This window comes from Hibiscus syriacus, unplaced genomic scaffold, assembly GCF_006381635.1.
Source record: "Hibiscus syriacus cultivar Baekdansim isolate YM2019G1 unplaced genomic scaffold, ASM638163v2 tig00110733_pilon, whole genome shotgun sequence".
NCBI lineage: Eukaryota > Viridiplantae > Streptophyta > Magnoliopsida > Malvales > Malvaceae > Hibiscus > Hibiscus syriacus.
The window spans coordinates 2,038,935-2,058,366 of NW_024062845.1; the positions used below are offsets into that span (position 1 = coordinate 2,038,935).

A 19,432-nucleotide genomic window follows, 5' to 3' on the forward strand; every position below is an offset into this window, starting at 1 on the left:
GGTACGGCCTCCAAATAAACTATAAAATAAAATTATATATTATTTAATTAAATAATTATAAAATCAACAAATTAATAAATAACAATATATAATATAAACATAATAAAAAATAATTCACTTATTAATTTTATATATACCTCAACTTTGCATTTGATGTCAATCTTAAACCTAAACTCTTTCACGTTGTTGTGCGCCAACCCCGTTCTTTCTATTTTATGCCTCCATCTGTATACCAATCAAATAAAATTTTGTAATTATTTTTCATTTACAAAATATTTTTTATTTAATTAAAGATAAAATATTTTAAAATCAATAAAATTACCTTCCGGCAAGAGGAAAGTCAACTGCAGTTCGGCTAATCGGTGTTAACCATGATTCTGTACCCCCCACGAACACGTTCAATCCGCATTTCAGTCGTGTACGCATCATTAACAATTAATGATGCCTTGCACATCTCGCGATACAAAATGCCAATATTGCTGATCCCCAACTATATTGACGGGTCATAAAGAAGTTCTCCAAAAACGGAAGATATTGTATATGGACAAGATTACTGGATTTATCTGGCATCAAGATTCCGCCGATCAAATGTAATATATGCTCGAGTTGCATATATAATGTCTCGCTCACTACATTGTGGATCGAGCTTAAACTCATTTGCCAACCAGGATAATCTCAGCCGTGACCCTTTTGCTACATCTTTGTCTGGTACCTTCCCAAGGTAACGCTCACATATTGCAAACATGTCATGATCTGTATTTCCAACCACTGCCATTTCCATTTGTAGGAACCCCTAGTTGTAAAGCCACATCCTCCAAAGTGATCGTACATTCACCACATGGAAGATGAAAAGTATGAGTTTCTGGTCTCCACCTTTCAATTAATGCACTTATCAAACCGGGATCAACCGAAATTCTCTTACAAAGCAACATCATAAAAACCCACTGTTTTCAAATTATCAACAATACGTTGATCTGGCATCTCACAGTTGATAAGTCGAGGACGAAGGACTCGTTGTTCTCATCCTGCAATTTAGTAGTCATTGTAATTAGAATTAATACACCGTTCTCAAATAAAAAAAAATAAGTCGATCATATTACCAGTTCTCCCAAATTACTCGAATGTGTCGACCATCTAGCCTCAAAAGAACATTTTCTTCGGCCATGTTTCAACAAATCTAGACAAAAAAAAATTAAATATTACACTCAATTATTACATTGTTTTATTCAAATAATCAATTGCATGTTCTACTTTAATAAAAATAAACATCAAATATAAATGATCCCTAATTACTATTTGCTTCTCAACATTTTCAAACTTTGCAATTAATCACTAAATTTATAAATTCTTTCAAATTTAACCAATTAAGCATATAATACTAAATTCAAGCATAGTATACCAACTTTTTATAATTTACTCTAATTTCTTAAATTCCTCAAATTTTTCAAAACGATCCCTAATTACTATTTGGTTCTCAACATTTTCAAAGTTAGCAATTTAATCCATAAATTTTAATTCTTCTAATTTAAACCAATTAAGCATACTAATACTAAATTCCAGCATAGTATAGCAACTTTTAATAATTACTCTTATTCCTTAATTCCTTAAATTTTACAAAATGGTCCCTAAAACTTTACAATGTTCCAAAATGGTCCCAACCTTATTTCAAATTATGTAACAACATATAATTATTATTTCAGAGTGTAACACACAATAACATTAATAAACTTATGAAACTAAAATTATGAGATCAATATGAAACCCTAAACCTTTAAAACAAGAATCAAATGAGATATAGGCTTGAGTTTAAATTACCTCAGGCTATGCTTTGTGATCTTACTGCTGATCAATCTCCCTCTCAAACTCTCACTGCTTCTGTAATTGTGAATTGCCTCAGCCCCAAACTCTCACATTGCCTCAGCCTCAGCCCGAGCATCTCTTATAAACACATTCGTAACTCATCCATATTTATTTGTTAAGAAGACGCCGAGCTATCCAGCTTTCCATGCAAAGACGCCGAGAAATCCTTACCTAAATGTAAAGAAGACGCCGAGAAATCCAACAGTTGCATGCCCCCCACATGCAGACGTGCAGGACCCCCACATGCAGACGTGCAGCCTTGCAGGACCCACGACCCGTGATTTCTCCTTGCAGAACCCGTGCTCTCTCCTTGCAGAACCCGTGATTCTCACGTCCAGTCCCATGCACAGCACTGAAGACGCCGAGAGTTCCTATGAAGAATCCAACTGAAGACGCCGAGAGATCATGCACAGCTCCCACGCTTCCACATCTGCTGAAGACGCCGGGATATCCAAGTTGAAGACGACGACAGCCTAAAGACGCCGAGCTTTCCATATTTCCTATAGCAATCACCCCATTTGGGGAAATAATAATTAAAGTGCATTATTTGGGGAATTAAACATCCCCGTATGCATTATTCCAGCAAAATAGCCGGTGGAGCTCTGTATAAAAACGCTCTAATTTTATGTTGACGGGCACGACATTATTTCCTTATTCAAAAGAATAAAATTCTCTAAATCAAAATTTCAGCTTTCTCATTTTTTATTATTTTTATATTAAAATTATAATTTTATATTAAAATTTTAATTTTAATCAAAATTATAAATTTTATCATTTTCAAAACATTCAATTTCAACACCCGATCCTCAAATCCATACAGGACTATCTGGTATATATACTCAAGTTAAGAAACATATGGGTGTTATTGGATGATTCACATGTGAGTGAATATTTGATTAATGATTGATTTAGGATGATAAACAACATAGGAATGATCAGTGAAGATAGATTTTTGAGAAAGTGATGAAATATATTAAAATATCATAGTTAGGATTTATTTACACCTAGTATAAAATTAAGAGTTTTATAATATTTTAAGACTGTTAAATGAAGAGAAATAAAAGGTTGAAATTGAATGCTCAAAAGTGATGTAACCTGATTTTGTTGACGTGAACTGTTATTTGTTGAAATGAAGGCCTCATATTATTAACATGATATTTTAATATATTTCATCACTTTCCCAAAAATCTTATTATCTTCACTAATCGTTCCTCTGTTGTTTATCATCCTAAATCAATCATTAGTCAAATATTCACTCACATGTGAATCATTACTCGAACATCTTAGCCACCAAGAACACCCATATGTTTCTTAACTTGAGTATACAATGCACTTTCCATAAATAGTGTCGAAGTTCAGAAGCAAAAGTGATAGTACTAGTGAAATGAAAACAAAATATAATCAATAAGAGAAGGAATTACCTCACTTTTATGATATAATAATAATAATAATGAAAATAGAACGAATATGACGGGTGATCAAAACGTAACGTTATGCATGAGTTTTAAATAAAAAATAGTTTAGTGAGCAATTTTAACAGTGTGCTCATGCAAAAGTAGCTTGACAGTAAACTTTAAGCAATAGCTAATGGCCTACTTTCGAGTCTCTGGTGCGGTTGTGGATCAACCTCAATGGGCACCTCCCTTACTCTTCAATGCTATTGAAATTGATAGTGTGAGGGTCCCCTCATCCAAAAACATCTGCTCTCTACACTTCGGCAATGCCCCTGTCTCAATTGGACCCATCCGCAACACTGACGGCTTCTTCACCAGCTTCGGACCAAATGGCCAAAACTAAATTGCAAACGTAGCTTGACAGTCAACTTTAGGCAACAGCTAAAGGCATACTTTTAAGGAGGCGTTTGGATGAAAGATTTTAGGATTTTTGGTAGGAATATTTTTTTACTGATTAAGGAAACTCATATTTGGTTGGGTATTTTTTTCCAAGTGAGGGTAATATTTGTTTTTCAACAGTAAATATTCCTCGGAATGTTATTCCCCACATCGGTTAAGTATTCTTTTATTTTGTTTCTGCGATATCTTCTTCTCTCAAGTGTTGTTGTTTTTGCCTTCGCGCTCTCTCTCTTTGTTCTTGAACTCCCCGACGCAGATTGGAGGAATATCTGATTCTCAAAAAATTTACCCTTTGCTCTTCTTACTCACTTCATCTATTTTCAGGTTGTTCCTTTTCCTTCAACCTTTGTTTATCTTTATTCCTTTTTGATTTGGGTGTTTGTGTTTTTTTGGTTTCATGTTGAATCCATGTTTTTTTTGGATTCCTGGGTGAAAGCCAGATATCCTAACCACTGGACGACAATGGAGTTGTAATTTGTTTGAAATAATGCATTACTTAAAGTAGCAATGAAAGCAGCCTCAATTTCAAATGCACATCTGTAAGTTGGTCTCAGTCTCAGCTTCCTCTTCCGTTGTTCCACATGGAAAATTTTCAACCTATGGTAAAACCCCCTGAATTACGTACACCATTTTTATATTTCTGCAATGATTTCTTTCTTATTAAATACTACTATTTTGAGGACTGCAGTAGTTTATTGGGGATTAAAAATGGGCAAATTTTTATCACTACCATTTGATTAATGGTGATACTTGGATGAACTTCCATCTTCGAGAAGTCATCCGTACTGCAGTTCATGCTATAAGTTATACTTCTGCAGTTCATTCATATTGTATGAATGGTTCCCTTTCTCTCCAAGAGTTGGCTAAATAGTGTTCGTTTATTGCTTTGATGATACCTTCGGGATTGGTTTCTTGTCAAGTGTGGGATAAAAGATGCTAGTCAAAGTTGATCTGCATCGGACAAACTCTTACCGCTCTTTGTTGCAGAAGGTAGGGAACGAGATTGTATACGTTAATTTCAATAGTTCAAACATTTGATAGAAACAGCTTGGCAGACTCGAAGAATTCTGTTACGCTTACGAACCGATCAAGCGGAAAGATTTGTTACTTCTTTGGGCATTGTTTTCTTGATGGGAAGCTTTGGAGCAGGGAGTGAATATACTATGTTCATTTATCTGTAATGATGCATGCTCTACTGCCTGTAAAATATTAGCCAAGACAATGAAAATAGATCAGTATGAAGTATGAACCTGCTGTCTGAAGAAGAATCTGCAAAGTTAAAGGGTAATTCTTTTTACAGTTATGATATTTATGCTTGTATAATGTAAAATGCCAATATATATATATATATATATATATATATATATATTAGTTGTAGTATTTTTTTAGAAAAAGTTATGAGAATTCATTTGACAAAATGTAAATTTCCATTGCCGGGAATTGAGGGCTAAGGGTTGGAATGTTAATGCTGGAATTAGGATGGACATGGAGATGGAGAGTTGGGTTTTAGAGTGTAACAGATTGTTGTATACAATCAACTAGCATCGAGTCCGGTGAAGAAGAGTTCGACATTGCTTGGTCACCAGACAGAAGTTCTTTGGAACATCTTCGATTCACTGCTGTTTCGGGAATCATCTATTCGTAGAAGTTATCTGCCTCTTGAATTTGACTGTTGATTCCTTATGCTGCAATGCTGTGTTATATATGTCAGTACCTCATTCATATTGTATGAACGGTTCCCTTGTCCCCAAGAGCTGGCTAAATAGTGTTCATTTATTGCTTTGTAATGTCAAGTATGGATAAAAAGATGCTGTTCATGCTACCTTTAATGTCATTTCCCAGTGACAAACTTTTCAACTTGTTTTTCAGACTGTTTGTGTCTCTCTGCATCTCTTCTCAATAATGGACTAATGACACAGGATTTCCATTATGTTTCGACTATTCGTTTTTGCCGGAAAACGTCAGTTTTTATATTATCTGAACAAACTCAAACTTCTCGTTATTGAAACAGGTAAGGCAATGGATTGTCGATGCTATTTTCAATAGTCGAGATATTCGACGGAAACAATTTTGCTAAGCTTTTAACCGCTTTTTCTGAACCGATCTAGCTGAAAGATCCATCGCGCTGTACTGTTGTCCAGACGATGTTGGAATGGGAGGTTGCTAATGAAGAACATATTATGTGTTTTCACTTATTCAGGCATTGTTTTCTGGATGTAAAACTTTAGGACAAAGTGAGTTTCCTTTGTTATGTTCATGCAACACATGTATACGTGTTTAAAATTTGATCAACGTATTTTAACTATGCTCTACATTAAATCAAAGTTAATATTTAATATTCAAGCTAACAGAATGACCTAATTGAAATGGTGTTGATAGTTTTAAGACACAATTAAAATATTTTAAAATCTGGAGATGAATTTAAAATATAAGACATAGTTTCAGGACTTCATGGTTTATAGAAAACGATATAAGAACCAAAGATGTATGGTTATTTCATCTGTTAACTTTGTCTTCATTCATGATGGAAATAAGTAACCTCCTTGAACGCATTAGCCTCCAAAAATCGAAGCTTTTTGTCATCAACACACTACCCGAGTGTGAAAATCTTCAAAAAAATATCATACACAATAATATTTTTAATATATTTTTACCATAAATTATATAATATTAATTAAAATTAAAATAATACATAATATATTTAAATACTCAAGTAATATATTATCAACAGATAGAATTTTTATATAAATTATTTTTATTTTTAAATATTTAGAATTTTACTTGTTAACAATATAGAACAAGGACAATTTAGTAAAATATACATTCCAGTAATCTTTTATTCCTTCAACCAAACACGGTAATCTTACATTCCTACCAAACCAACCAAACACAGTAATGTAACATTCCCAATAATCTTATTCTCTGTTAATTTTTTATTTCCACTAGTAATCTTACATTCTGTGAACCAAACGCACCCTAAGTTCACAACTCCTGATGCCTTGAACCTTTTAGCTTCTTTAGTGACTTGGACTGAAATCTGTCCTACATGAAGATGAAAAATGACATCTTTTTTTTTTCTAACAACAAAATTATTCAGGAATCCTGGAATTTTTACACATTGTTCCATGAAATCCATAAGCATCATTAACCAAATCCTTGAATTTGTACTAGAATATTCCACATCCATAATATGCTGGATGTCCTATCTATTGATGGAAGAATCCTCACGTAAGCCTTGCAAAAATCTAGTACTAATGGTTGTAAGATGTCGTTAACAATCGATTCGAACCTTGCTTCTGTTAAATTCAACTTTCAATTAGGAGAAAGAGGACCAAACCTGCATGAAAAAAAAATGAAATTGAATCTTCATTTCAGGCTTAATCCTCTTGCTCTAGAAGAGAACCTAACTCCTGGACAGAAAAATCCACCCTCGATGCTAGAAGATCCAACATGCCATATATTTCTTCACCCTCTGGGTAAGATCGTTCACCGGCAACAAATGCAGAAACCCGATCTTTAATCTTAATCCAGGACCATCCTGGTTCCTTGATGACCCCCCTTGACCTCATCATCTTCCTAACATCTGCTGCTTCTCTCCATTTTCCTTTGGCAGAATATATATTAGCAAGGGTGATATGAGTCCCTGCACAATCTGGATCCATTTCAAGAAGCTTTTCTGCAGTGCGTCGTCCACGTTCAACATCACCATGGACCCTACAGGCTCTAAGAAGGGTTGACCAAACCACATCATCTCTATGAAACGGCATGCTTTCAATCATTTGCTCTGCTTCTGTCAGTCGCCCAGCTCGGCAGAGTAGATCAATCATACAGCCATAGTGTTCCTTGGAAGGACTTATTTGGTACTCACTACTCATTAAATTGAAGTAATAGAAACCGAGATCAGCTAGTCCAGCGTGACTACAAGAAGTAAGAAGGCCAATGAAGGTCACCGAGTCTGGTTTCAGACCAACCTTAGAAAGCATCTCGAACAAATCAATAGTTTCACGAAAGTATCCATGTTCAGCATATCCATTAATCATGGCTGTCCATGACACGATATTATAATTCTCACCTTCGTTAAAGACTTTTTCAGCATCTTTAATACACCCACATTTTGAGTACATATTAACTAAGGCACTCTGTATCATTTCTTCTTGTTCTAACCCAATGGAAAGAACATGAGCATGAAGCTGCCTCCCTTGCTCTAGAATAGCCATATTTCCACAGACACTCAGCACACTAGAAAAAGCAAACTGGGTTGGCTTTGGCCCTTCCTTTCTCATCCACGACAAATACTCGAAAGCTTCTTCCCCATAACCTCCTTGAGAATACACTGAAATTATAGTGCTCCAAGAAATGATATCCCTTCTTGTCATTTCATGAAACACCATTGCAGCAGAAGATATCTGCCCACATTTCGAATACATGGTCATGAGCGAATTAGCCACCGATAAAGCATCTGCAAGACCGATACGGAAAACAAGGGAATGCAATTGCTCACCCCAACTAATTCTCACAAGACCAGAACAACCGGAGATGACAGCAGCGAAAGTAAACTCATTTGGACTCACGCCTGCTTCTCCCATCCTTATAAATGCCTCAAGGGCATTCTTATCTTCTCCCATCTGAATATAAGTTGTTATAATAGATGTCCATGAAACCACATCCCGTGTATTCATTTTTTCAAACAAACACAAACCATAATCTAATTTTCCACATTTGTTATACATAGTAGAAAGAGAATTAGCCACATATAAAGTACCATTAAAACCTCTCTTTGTAGTATGAGCATGAATCTCCCTGCCAAAATTCAAAGCACCTAAAGAAGCACAAGCCTTCAAAACAATAGCTAAAGTATAAGAATCGTACTCCACTCCATATTTTTTCATTTCAGACAAGTAAGCCAAACCCTTCTTATAATATCCACCGTGAACAAGCCCTGTAATAATTGCGGTCCATGAAACCACGTTTTTTATAGGCATCTCATCAAACACTTTGATTCCTAGCTCAATTTTTCCAAACTTTGAGTACATATCTAAAAGGGCACTGCCGACGAAAACTGAGTTAAAAAAACCAGATTTAACTAAATAGCCATGCAGTGATTCTCCATAATTAAAATTAAATTCCAGCGCGCAAGCTTTAAGTGCAATACTAAGACAGAAGGGGTCCATGGAAAGCCCAGGTGAGACCCACATTTTGGAGAACAAGAGCAATGCTTCAGTTGAGTTCGTGGCAGTGACGTAACCAGAAATCATGGTAGTCCATGAAATTTCGTCTCTGTGAGGCATTCGATCGAACATTTGACGAGCTTCTTGGAGATGACCCGTTTTGACCAAGCATTTTAGATCAGAATTGAGTTGGAGCATGCTTATAGGAGCGGGAAAATGGTTTTTGAGTGAAATAACAATGTCTTTGTTCCCGACAAAAGCGATGTTTGAAACCGTGCATAGCTTTCTTAGATTGTGAACCCTAATGGTTAATATCATGTTTCAGTTGGAAGAAGTGGCAAAGCATTCATGACCAAACACAGTTTGAACTGATGTCTGATGCACATTTGGACCAAACACGGAACTCGGCCCATTTGTTAGGGCGGATCCTACCATTTAGATATTTCAATGGGCCGAACCTCATCGGACTTGGATCGAGCCATATGTCATTATCAATGATTAAATATATTTAATTAAATTGGATTTAGAATTAAATTAATAAATTGTATAAATATTGAAGATAAATGTATAATTATATTAAAATTTTAACATGTTTTGGTATTTATCTGTATATCTTTTGGTAATTATACGAATTGTATTTGTTGATACAACCAAATATGTTCATATTTACCTTTTCTTTGAAAGTTTTTGTTGGTTTTAAACATTTTGCTTGTATGATCCTGATATGATCTTAAGTAACTAGTTTTTGTGTTAATTGTCAGGGTAAAGTATACAAATGGACTCCTGACTATAGGCGTTGCTTTCTGAAGTTCCCTAACTACTAAATGTATAAAATGGTCCATTGACTATAAGACATTGCTTTGTTGAGTCTCATGGCTATTAAATATTACAAAATGATCACTGACTATTCATATATTTCAAATTAGTCTTTTTTCATTAAAAAATAGTGGTCGCATGATTACATGTTGACTGAGATATGATAAAATCTTATCCTAGAATCGTTTGAGCTATATTTTGTGGATCGATTCTCTTCTTACTTTATGTCATCGAGTCACTGCTTGAAATATTATATCGTCAATCTATTGCTTGAAATCAATGGTGGTACCAATACACATCATCAAAATATATTTTATATATTCCAGTCAACAGGTTAATGTCCAATTCAGAAGGTCGTCAATTTGTTAATGAAAAATGATGAATTTAGAACATATGAATAGCTAGATGATCATTTTGTAACTTTTAATAGTTGGGGTACTCAACAGAACAAAGTCATAATTAGGTGATATTTTGTAATTTTTAATAGTCAATGAACTCAACAAAGCAGTGCCTATAATCGGGGCATTTGTACACTTTACCCTAATTGTTATAGAAAAGTGTCTTTATTACATATTTAGATTTAAATTATTATTATAGCCTTTCATTATAATTTTGAATATTTCCTCCTTTTAATAAAATTAATAATTTCTATGGAAGATACTATTTTTTAAGCAATGAGCACTTAACCAGGACTTAGTTATGCCTTAAGAGATTGATGAATGTGATGAACAACTTCTTTTGATTGAAATGAAACGCAACGAACATAGATGGCTCTATTTTTCAATAAACCTTTCAATAAACCATTCTATCATATAGTATGACGTTGTATATGATGAAACAAAGCTTGAGGCTCTTGTGTTTTCTTTCCCTTCCAAGCTAACACTGAGCCTCCTTAAACAACTTGCTTTAAAACGTGAAACAAAAATTACAATACCCAAAGCATAGCTCTACTCTCCTGGAGGAACAAAACATTCATCACTCAGAGAGCAAACCATTTTCCAAAATCACAAACTTGAAGAAGACAATTACAGTTTTCAACATTCAAAATGTAGCATATAATCGTATTCGCTTCTTTTTCAGCTGCCAATGCGCTTGCCCCTGTTTCTACGATGCCATCGACCCTTTCTCATGGGTTTTGCCCTCTTCCACCGCTGCACATTCCTCACCCTAGTGACTATCTTACGGATCTGGTCCAGTTTGCGAGATTGTTGAGCAATCACATTAGCTGTGGAGGAGCTCTCACTCAAAACTACCTCGTATCCATCCCCTAAAGAGTCCATTTCAGCTAGAAGTTGCAAAACACGTGTATATTTTGTAGTACACGGTGTTGAACACTTGGTCCCTCTGATAAGTGCTGAAACGGGGTCTTTCCGCGATTTCCCGAATTTCGCCAAGACTATCTGCTTTCGGAGGACGACCTTCGCGTCCCGGATGTGAGCGTCAAGCCAGTTGTTCAAGAAAGAGCTGGTATTGTTCATATGAGGTGGATAACCTGCTCGTCCATGCAACAAAGATCAAGGCTTTGTTAATTGACTATTTGGTTTAAGTTTCACAAATATTAGTACCATTGGTCAGGATATGAGTGGACTGTGGCGAAATCCCAGGGATCCGATTATTTGCAATGAAATCTGTTCCAATATCCAAGCTGGGATTGAGCCTCTTCTTCTGAGGAGTTGATTGTCATAAAATCCTTCTAGACCAGCTTCCAGCAAGTGATTTCTGTCAATGGACTTCACATGAGAAGCCATTTCCATTATCCAAGCCTATCAAACAAAGCATCAAACACCAATTGCAAATGAGGAACATTTAGGATGATATCAGATCTAGCTATGGAAGATTGTTGAAACCTGAATGGTCCTTCCGGATGGATCAGATGTGCATCTAGGCTCATTCATAAGCTCCCAGGCCATTATTGTAGGGTCATCTTTGTAGTGAATTCCAGTAAAGCTATTGTATCTGTTGAGAGCAGTCTGCAAAGGAAAATATATATTCATAATTCATAAAAAAGAGGAAAATATAAATCATTTTGAGAGCTTACCTTGACATGATTCTTATAGTAGCCCTTAACAACAGGATTTCTGAAGAAATCATATCATCAGATGTAAGGTACTGGCCTTGGCTTCTTGCCCAGTTCACGTATTGTTTCTTCCCTCCAAAGCTTTCATAGTTATTAGTTAAACTGAGGATGAGCTTGATTCTGTACTTTCTTGCCTCAGCTATCACAAAATCCAATCCCTTAGAAACCATTCCAAAATGATCAGCTTTTAGAAAAACTAGATTATATTGAAGGAATTCTGCACAAAAGCCTATCAAATGCCTGCACAAAAGCAGATGACGGTGTTAAAGCAGTTTGTCTTCTTACAAGTACAGAACTAAAAAGGGAAATAAATCCACAGTAGCGGTCAGTGTCCCTGTCTAAGGTTAATCTCGTTGGTGGTTGAAAAGGAAAGCATTGGATACTTAATCTTATATATATATTTTTTTTTGATAATTTAGTTTTTATTACCCAAAGAGCAAACGATTGCTTCAAAAAACAATCAGTGTTCGGTGTACAAAGATCGTCCTAAATCAAAAAATGGCAAACAAACAAAATCAAATTATACCCCATTGATTACAAAGAGTAATATTAACAGTGTCTAATCTATTAATAGGCCTTCCCCTTAGATGAAATCCAACAATTTCCTTGATAACACTGAACATATCTTCAACAGTTGATGCTTGACCTTGAAAAGGCCTCTTGTTCCATTCTTTCCAGATGGTGTAGATTAAAGCATTCGAAGAAATTTTCATTAAAGAAGTGAAGGGTTTTACCCTTCCAAGTTGCAGCAGCCTAATCATAGAGAGCTTCCCATGAAGTGTGCCTAAACCAAATACTATTGATGGAAAAGAGAGCAGACCATAATACAGTAGCAATCGACACTCAAAAAATAAATGATTTCTAGTTTTCATGCCAACACCATAGAATATGCAGTGACAGTCATTAACAATCCACATTCACTGGAGCCTTTCTTTTGTAGAGAGTCTGTCAAGGAATGTCATCCAAGAAATAGGGATGGCAAAAAAACCCGAACCCGACGGTAAAAATCGAAAACTGAATTAAACGGGGACGGGGGAAAACCGTTTATGCTAAACGGGGACGGGGATGGAGAAAAACCGTTTATGTTAAACGGGGACGGGGACGGGTTTAGTAATCCCCGCCCCGATTACCCGACTCGATAAATATTAAAAATAATAATTATATATATATATATATATAAATAACTAATATTAATAAATTAAATTTTAATTAATATATATATATATATAATATTTATATATTTAATTTAAATATATATACCTGACCCGATACCCGGCCCGATACCCGTTTAAATAACTATTTATGCTAAACGGGGATACTCGTTTCCCTGCGGTTTTCCCCGATTACCCGATGGGGATCCCTGTTTAAATCCTCGCGGTTTTTAAGCGGGGACGGGTATGGTTTTTTAAATGGGGACGAGGACGGGGGACAATACCCGGCCCGAACCCGGCCCATTGCCATCCCTACCAAGAAATGAGGTTGTGTTTTGGGGTGAGAAGAGGAAACCACAGAAAAGAGTGCCAATGAACTTTAGGGGTCTTTATCCTAATCTCATTCCATAAATCACTAACTTTATTGGAGTCAGAATGCAAAATAAAGGAAGCTTCATTCCTTAATTTCAGAATTTGTTTTATGGTCCAGCTCATATTATTTTTGACAACAACAGACCAGAAATCATTTGCATTAAGATATACATTCCTAGCCAAGCCACCCACAAAGAACCGTCACTAGCCAAAATATTCTTAATTAGGATCATCATGCAAGCTTTGTTCCACGTTTTCAAATCTTTCAGTCCAAGACCTCTCTCAGATTTTGGATGACAGATTTTCTTCCAACTCACTCTGGCGCCAGCAGCAGGTTTATCAGTCCCTTTCCAAAAGAATCTAGAACATAATTGATCAATCTTTTTAATGACTGAGAAGGGAAGGAAAATTTGCCTGCACTAATAATTAGTAATGCTAAATAAAACTGCTCGAACCAGCTCTAGTCTGCCAACATAACTTAAAGCCCTACCAGACCACTGATGCAGTCGAGCTTTAATGATGTCAATAAGGGCAAAGCAATCTTTTTCTGTAATTTTCTTTTTAACCAAGGGAATGCCCAGATATCTTATTGGTAGACTGCCAAGTTTGAAATTAGTGATCAATTTCAATTTTTCAAGAATGGAATAAGCAACACCAGTTGAAAATAGTTCACATTTGGAAGCATTTAATTTGAGACCATACATTTCATAAAAAACATCAAGAATAGAAGTGGCCCCTATGACAGATTTCCACAGTGCCTTTGCAAAAGATAAGAAGATCATCAGCGAAAGAGAGGTGAGTAAGACCAATGCGTTTGCATTTGGGATGGTAACTTATCAAACCTTTTGAAGCAGCCAGGTTCAAGAGTTTTGATAGAACATTCATTGAAAGGACAAATGAAAGGGGAAGGTGGATCCCCTTGCCTAACTCCCCTTGCTCCTTTAAAATATCCAATCAGACTCCCATTTAAAGAGATAGAAAAACTTGTGGTTGAATAGCAAGTTTCAATCCAAGAAATAAAGATAGGAGGAAGATCAATAGCCTTTAGTACAGTAGATGTGAAATCCCAATTAAGGGAGTCAAAGGCTTTGTGAAGATTTTTTCAGAGAACAACAAGGAGATAAATTCTTTCTATTATAGCCTCTCACTATTTCCTGTGCCAGAAGGGTGTTATCAACAATGGATCTTCCCTTAACAAATGCAGTTTGATTAAGGGTTATAAGATCAGGGATTAAGCTAGAGAGTCTATTTACCAAGATTTTGGAAATACTTTGTAGATCACAGAGCAACAAGAAATTGGTCTGAAGTCTTTGACCTTACTAGGATTAGGAATCTTAGGGATCAAAGCTATTGTAGTAGCATTGAAAGCAAGAAGTAAGAAAGAATACTGAAAGAATTGTTTGATGGCAGTAGTGATATCATCCTCAATGATAGCCCAAGACTTTTTAAAGGAAAGAGGAGAATAACCATTAGGGCCAGGGGCTCTGTCATTCCCTTGACTAAAGAAACCTTCTTTGATTTCATCCTTAGTGATATCCTTGCTAAGATTAGCAGCTAGATTAGCAGGCAATGAAGATTGAAGAATTTTAAGTAAGTTTGGATCAGGAATTTTGACCAATGGGTCAGAAGTGCCCCGCAGATTAGTGAAGAATTTGATCACCGCAGAGGACATATCATCAAAATTTTCTAATATGTTCCCTTGGTCATCAATCAACAGTCTAATGGTTTCTCTTTTATTTTTTAGGGCAACAGTTGAGTGGAAGAATTTAGTACATTTGTCTCCTTCTTTGAGCCACTGAACCTTAACTTTTTGCTTTAAGAACATAGTTTCAGCATCCTCGAGAAATTTTAGCTCTTTTTGAAGAGGGATTTCCAAATCGTAATCAGATTCACCATTAAGAGTTTTGAGCTGTTGTTTAATCAGCTTTTTTAAGCTTAACCATAGTAGAGAGATCACTGTAGAAGGAGTTATTAAGGGCTCTAAGGTGAGATTTAAGGCTCTTAAGTTTAGAGAAAAGAATATGTATAGGGTTTCCTTTAGTAGGGATAATCCAAGATTGTTCAACAATTTTCAAAAAATTTGGGTGCAGAGCCCAGCAATTTAAAAACTTGGGTTTGGGTCTATTAGCTTGCATCTTTATGAATCCAAAGAAGAGCCATGCAGTGATCAGATATGCCAGGCAAGAAACTCAACATGGGAAGAATGAAAGGAATTGATCCAAATTTGATTAATAAGGACCCTATCGAGCTTTCTGGCTAAGAAAAATTTTGTTGTTTATTGCTCCAAGAAAAGTTGGGCCAAAATAGGGATGGTCAAAAAGATCAATATCAGAAAGGACTTCCTAAACATATCTCATATCAGAGGAAGAAGAAGGACATAGCAGATCAAAATCAGAAGATTCATTAGAGTTCAAGATAATGTTGAAATCACCCCCTATGATCCAAGGAAAATGGCCTAAGTTTCTATCCAAGTCTCATAACTACTGCCAAAGAAGTCTTCTTTCTCTACCATCATTTCTGCCATACACAACAGTAATAATGAAAGGAAAACCAGAATGAAGGCCTTTAATGGTTAAACACTGACTAGAAACATGGCAGAAGGTAAAGTCAATACCCTTTCTCCATAAGATCCAGATATGCCCATTAATAGCAAAGTCATAGTTGGTAAAGGCATTCCAATTAACAAATTTCTTTGGAGAATATTCAAAGATTTTTCATCTTTTACTCTTATTTAAAGCAGACAGAGAACATCTACTTTATCATATTAGCTCTTCTAATTACACTAACTTGTTTATGAGGACAATTGAGTCCTCTAATGTCCCAAAAAGCACAAATCATTGAGAGAAAAAGACAGGGGTTCCTCTACTACCATCAACCTCAATATTTTTTGCTTTAACTAGCTTGTCTTTCTTTTTCTGCTTCAACTCATTAACAATATTTGCTACTTCTAAGGAAGCTGACCTAATTTTTCTTTGTTAGCATTCAGGAGCATTAGAAGATTCATCCACAACACTTAAAACATCAAATATATTATGAGATTCAATAGTGATGGTTTAGATTTGATTGGTCTACCCCTACCACGCTTAGAGTTTGGAGGCTGAGAAGAATGTAAGTTTTCAGAAGGAGCATCAATTATTTTAGTATGATCAAGACCTTTTCCTTCATTAGGAACACAAATAACAACAACTGAATTATTTAAGTTGTCAACATGACCCTTACTATTGTTTCAATTATCTCATTCACAATGATAACAGGGGCTTTAGAGGAATCATCAACTTAGGTAGGAAGATTATGTTCAGACTCTTGCAAGAGTTCAATGCCCCCAACAGTAGGTTCAGTCAATTGAGAAGAACTAGGAACTTTCTTCTTTTTCCAAACTAGCTGTTTAACAAGTACTTGATTTTTCAGAGAATTGCAGTTCTTGTCACTATGACCAAAGACACTACCTTTTCTATAGCTAGAGGGAAGCCAAGGAACCTCAACCACTACTGAGATTGATTTACCATCCTTAAGGTTCACATCAACAAATTTAGGGATAACTTGATTTACCCCTATCTCAATACAAACTTTAGCATATTCTAGATGTGATTTAGCAGCAGTAATCGAGTCCATAGAAAGTGGAGTTCCTATGGCACTACCTATATAACTCAGTCCAGTTCTAGAAAAGTTCAAGTGGAACGTTGAATAAATGAACCCAAACTGGAATTCGAGATAAATCAAATTGCAATCTTTCCATGTTGGGCTGCCATTTTCTATGGATTAAGGGTTTATAGGATATGCTAGGGTCTATTTTCCAGTACCCAATCCCTATTTGATTCAGAATCAAAGGAAAAAATAAAGTGTAAGCACCAATATTTTATCCCAAAAAAATCATAAAATAAAGTCTAACTAACTTTTGATTTTCCAATCGCATCAGAGGTTGCATTGGCCTACCAAGTGTACTATTTTGTTGTCATCAAAGTGGTCCACTAAATGTGTTAGGACTTAGCACACACATGGTCTTTGGCCTCTTGTTTCTCCTTTGAGCCCCTGAGTGAGTAGTTTTCACTATTGAGTCAAACTTCCATATTTCAACCACTTCGACATTATTATACCCCACTTTTCATTTCGTGGTCTCAAAATTCAAAGCTTTATTATATTTAAAGCTTTGGTACCTCCAAAATTACAACTTTGGTTGGCGCCGTTGATCATTTTGAAAGCTGTGAGCATTTATTTCTTAATCGACCCTACTCACCTAACCAACTTGTTGTCCAATTGTTGCCACCACAGCTCCCACTTGCCATTGCCGCCCACTGCAACCACAGGATAAGATGCACATAGGAAATCACCAAGCACACCACAAGTTGCTATTTTTATATGTAAATATTTAAAAATTCGGGTATAAAACCCGAATGAATGTAAGAATGAGGGGGACCATTGGAGCAAGCAGGAAATTCACAACAGGGGGTTTTCAACGAAGCAAAGCAGGAATGATTTTAGGGGGTCGAAAATCCTGAAAAGAATAGACTGTACTCATCTTCAACGAAAAAGATTCAGAGGTTATCTATTTTTTTATATATGTTCGAATGCATATTCTTTTTCTAATCTTTTACTTCTAATCTAGTAAGTAATTACATTTTATTTCGAATATAAGCACATTATAGACAGTTTTTTTCTCGAAAAGATACTATATTTTTCTAAAATATCTCGAAAGAAAATCGAAGTAACTTTCTCATTAACCAACTAACCAACAAATGACAAGAAATAAGGAGGGTTTCGAAGTTACCTAGGGTTCAATTTCCATCATCGGGTCATTCGATCTTTACGTGATTGCTACCGTCGGTTTCGTAGGAAGTTAGAGTTAGAGAAAGGAGGTGGGATTTAGCCAACAGCGTAAGGTGGTGGTGTAGAGAGATTCAAACTCTCGGTTGGGAGAAAAGAAAAAGTTTGAGTGAGATTTACCTTATTGATGCATGGTGGAGTGCTGGGGGTGAGTCGAGACCTTTAGGCTCTCGTCGATGGTCATGGAAGAGGAAAAGAGTCGAAGAAGAAGGGAGAGTGAGGTTGAGATAGTGCGGCAGGAGATGTGTTAGGGAAAATTAAATCTTTAATAACTAAGCCAATGAGTGGATTTTATTTTATTATCTTTAATTCTTAATACTTATTATATATGTGTCATCAAATGCAATCTGTATAAAATTTTTAATTCATTAATTATACATTTAATAATCAAATCTAATACCAATATTAGAATTTCTGTACGAATATGTTAAATATTTATTCTTGCATTAGTTGTAAATTTAAACCGTAATATTATTATCTGTAAATATTCAATATCTTTTGATATCATATTTTATTTTGAGGAATTTAGTCTCATGAAACACTTGGAATATAAAATATTAATTTTCCCACCTTTTGAGGTATTATGTTGTAATTTAGTTTAAATCTCCTATTTATGCTTCTCTTTGTCCCTTAAAAGAACCACTGTGTTCTAATGCCAACAAAACCATAAATTACTTGTCACGCATGCATGAAAACTATTGTATAATCTTTAGCATAGTGCAGATGAATTTGGCTCCATTAATTAACCAATAATTGTATAAAAACATTAAATGACAACAAGATTAATATAATAGGGTTAAAATTGAAAAGAGAAGAGTGATGATGGGTGTGTGACATTCAGGATGAGCGGCTGTGAGGTCTGTGACCCTCCTCCGTGTTTTGGGATAAAGGGTTATTGTGTGTGAAGTATTAGTTTGACCCTTTGTATTTTGGTCCTCAAATTGAGATATTCGAAAGTCTGATTTGGTCATTGAGTTTGGGCGTGTTTTATCTTAATCCCTAAATTTAGTTTTTTGATTTGTTTTTTTACATTTGTTTTTTTCGAAATCTATATTTTAATCTTGTATGTGTTTTGTTTAGTTCAAATCATGTATATATGTATATATTATGTTACTTTCTAACCTTACATATCCATGTGTATATTTGTTGGTTATTATAAAATGCTTATTTATTAATTAAATTCAAATATATTTTTTTTAAAAGAAACAGATGAGACAACTTTTCGAAGGATTACTAATATCTAGATTTCTTTTCAATTAAAAAATTTTCTAATAATTAATTCGAAGCAAGTTAATTAATGTTCAATAAATAGAT

At 35.2% G+C, this 19,432-nt stretch overlaps 1 protein-coding gene and 1 pseudogene across 1 annotated transcript; both read right to left on the bottom strand.

Annotated features, from left to right (window-relative positions):
- Window positions 1-6,983: 6,983 nt before the first annotated feature.
- On the bottom strand, window positions 6,984-9,216 carry LOC120139299 (putative pentatricopeptide repeat-containing protein At3g47840). The gene has a single exon (XM_039154574.1). The coding sequence runs from the start codon at window positions 9,197-9,199 to the stop codon at window positions 7,091-7,093; it is 2,109 nt and encodes a 702-aa protein (XP_039010505.1). The 5' UTR covers window positions 9,200-9,216; the 3' UTR covers window positions 6,984-7,090.
- A 1,557-nt stretch (window positions 9,217-10,773) lies between these two features.
- LOC120139257 lies at window positions 10,774-15,956 on the bottom strand (annotated as a pseudogene).
- Window positions 15,957-19,432: the final 3,476 nt, after the last annotated feature.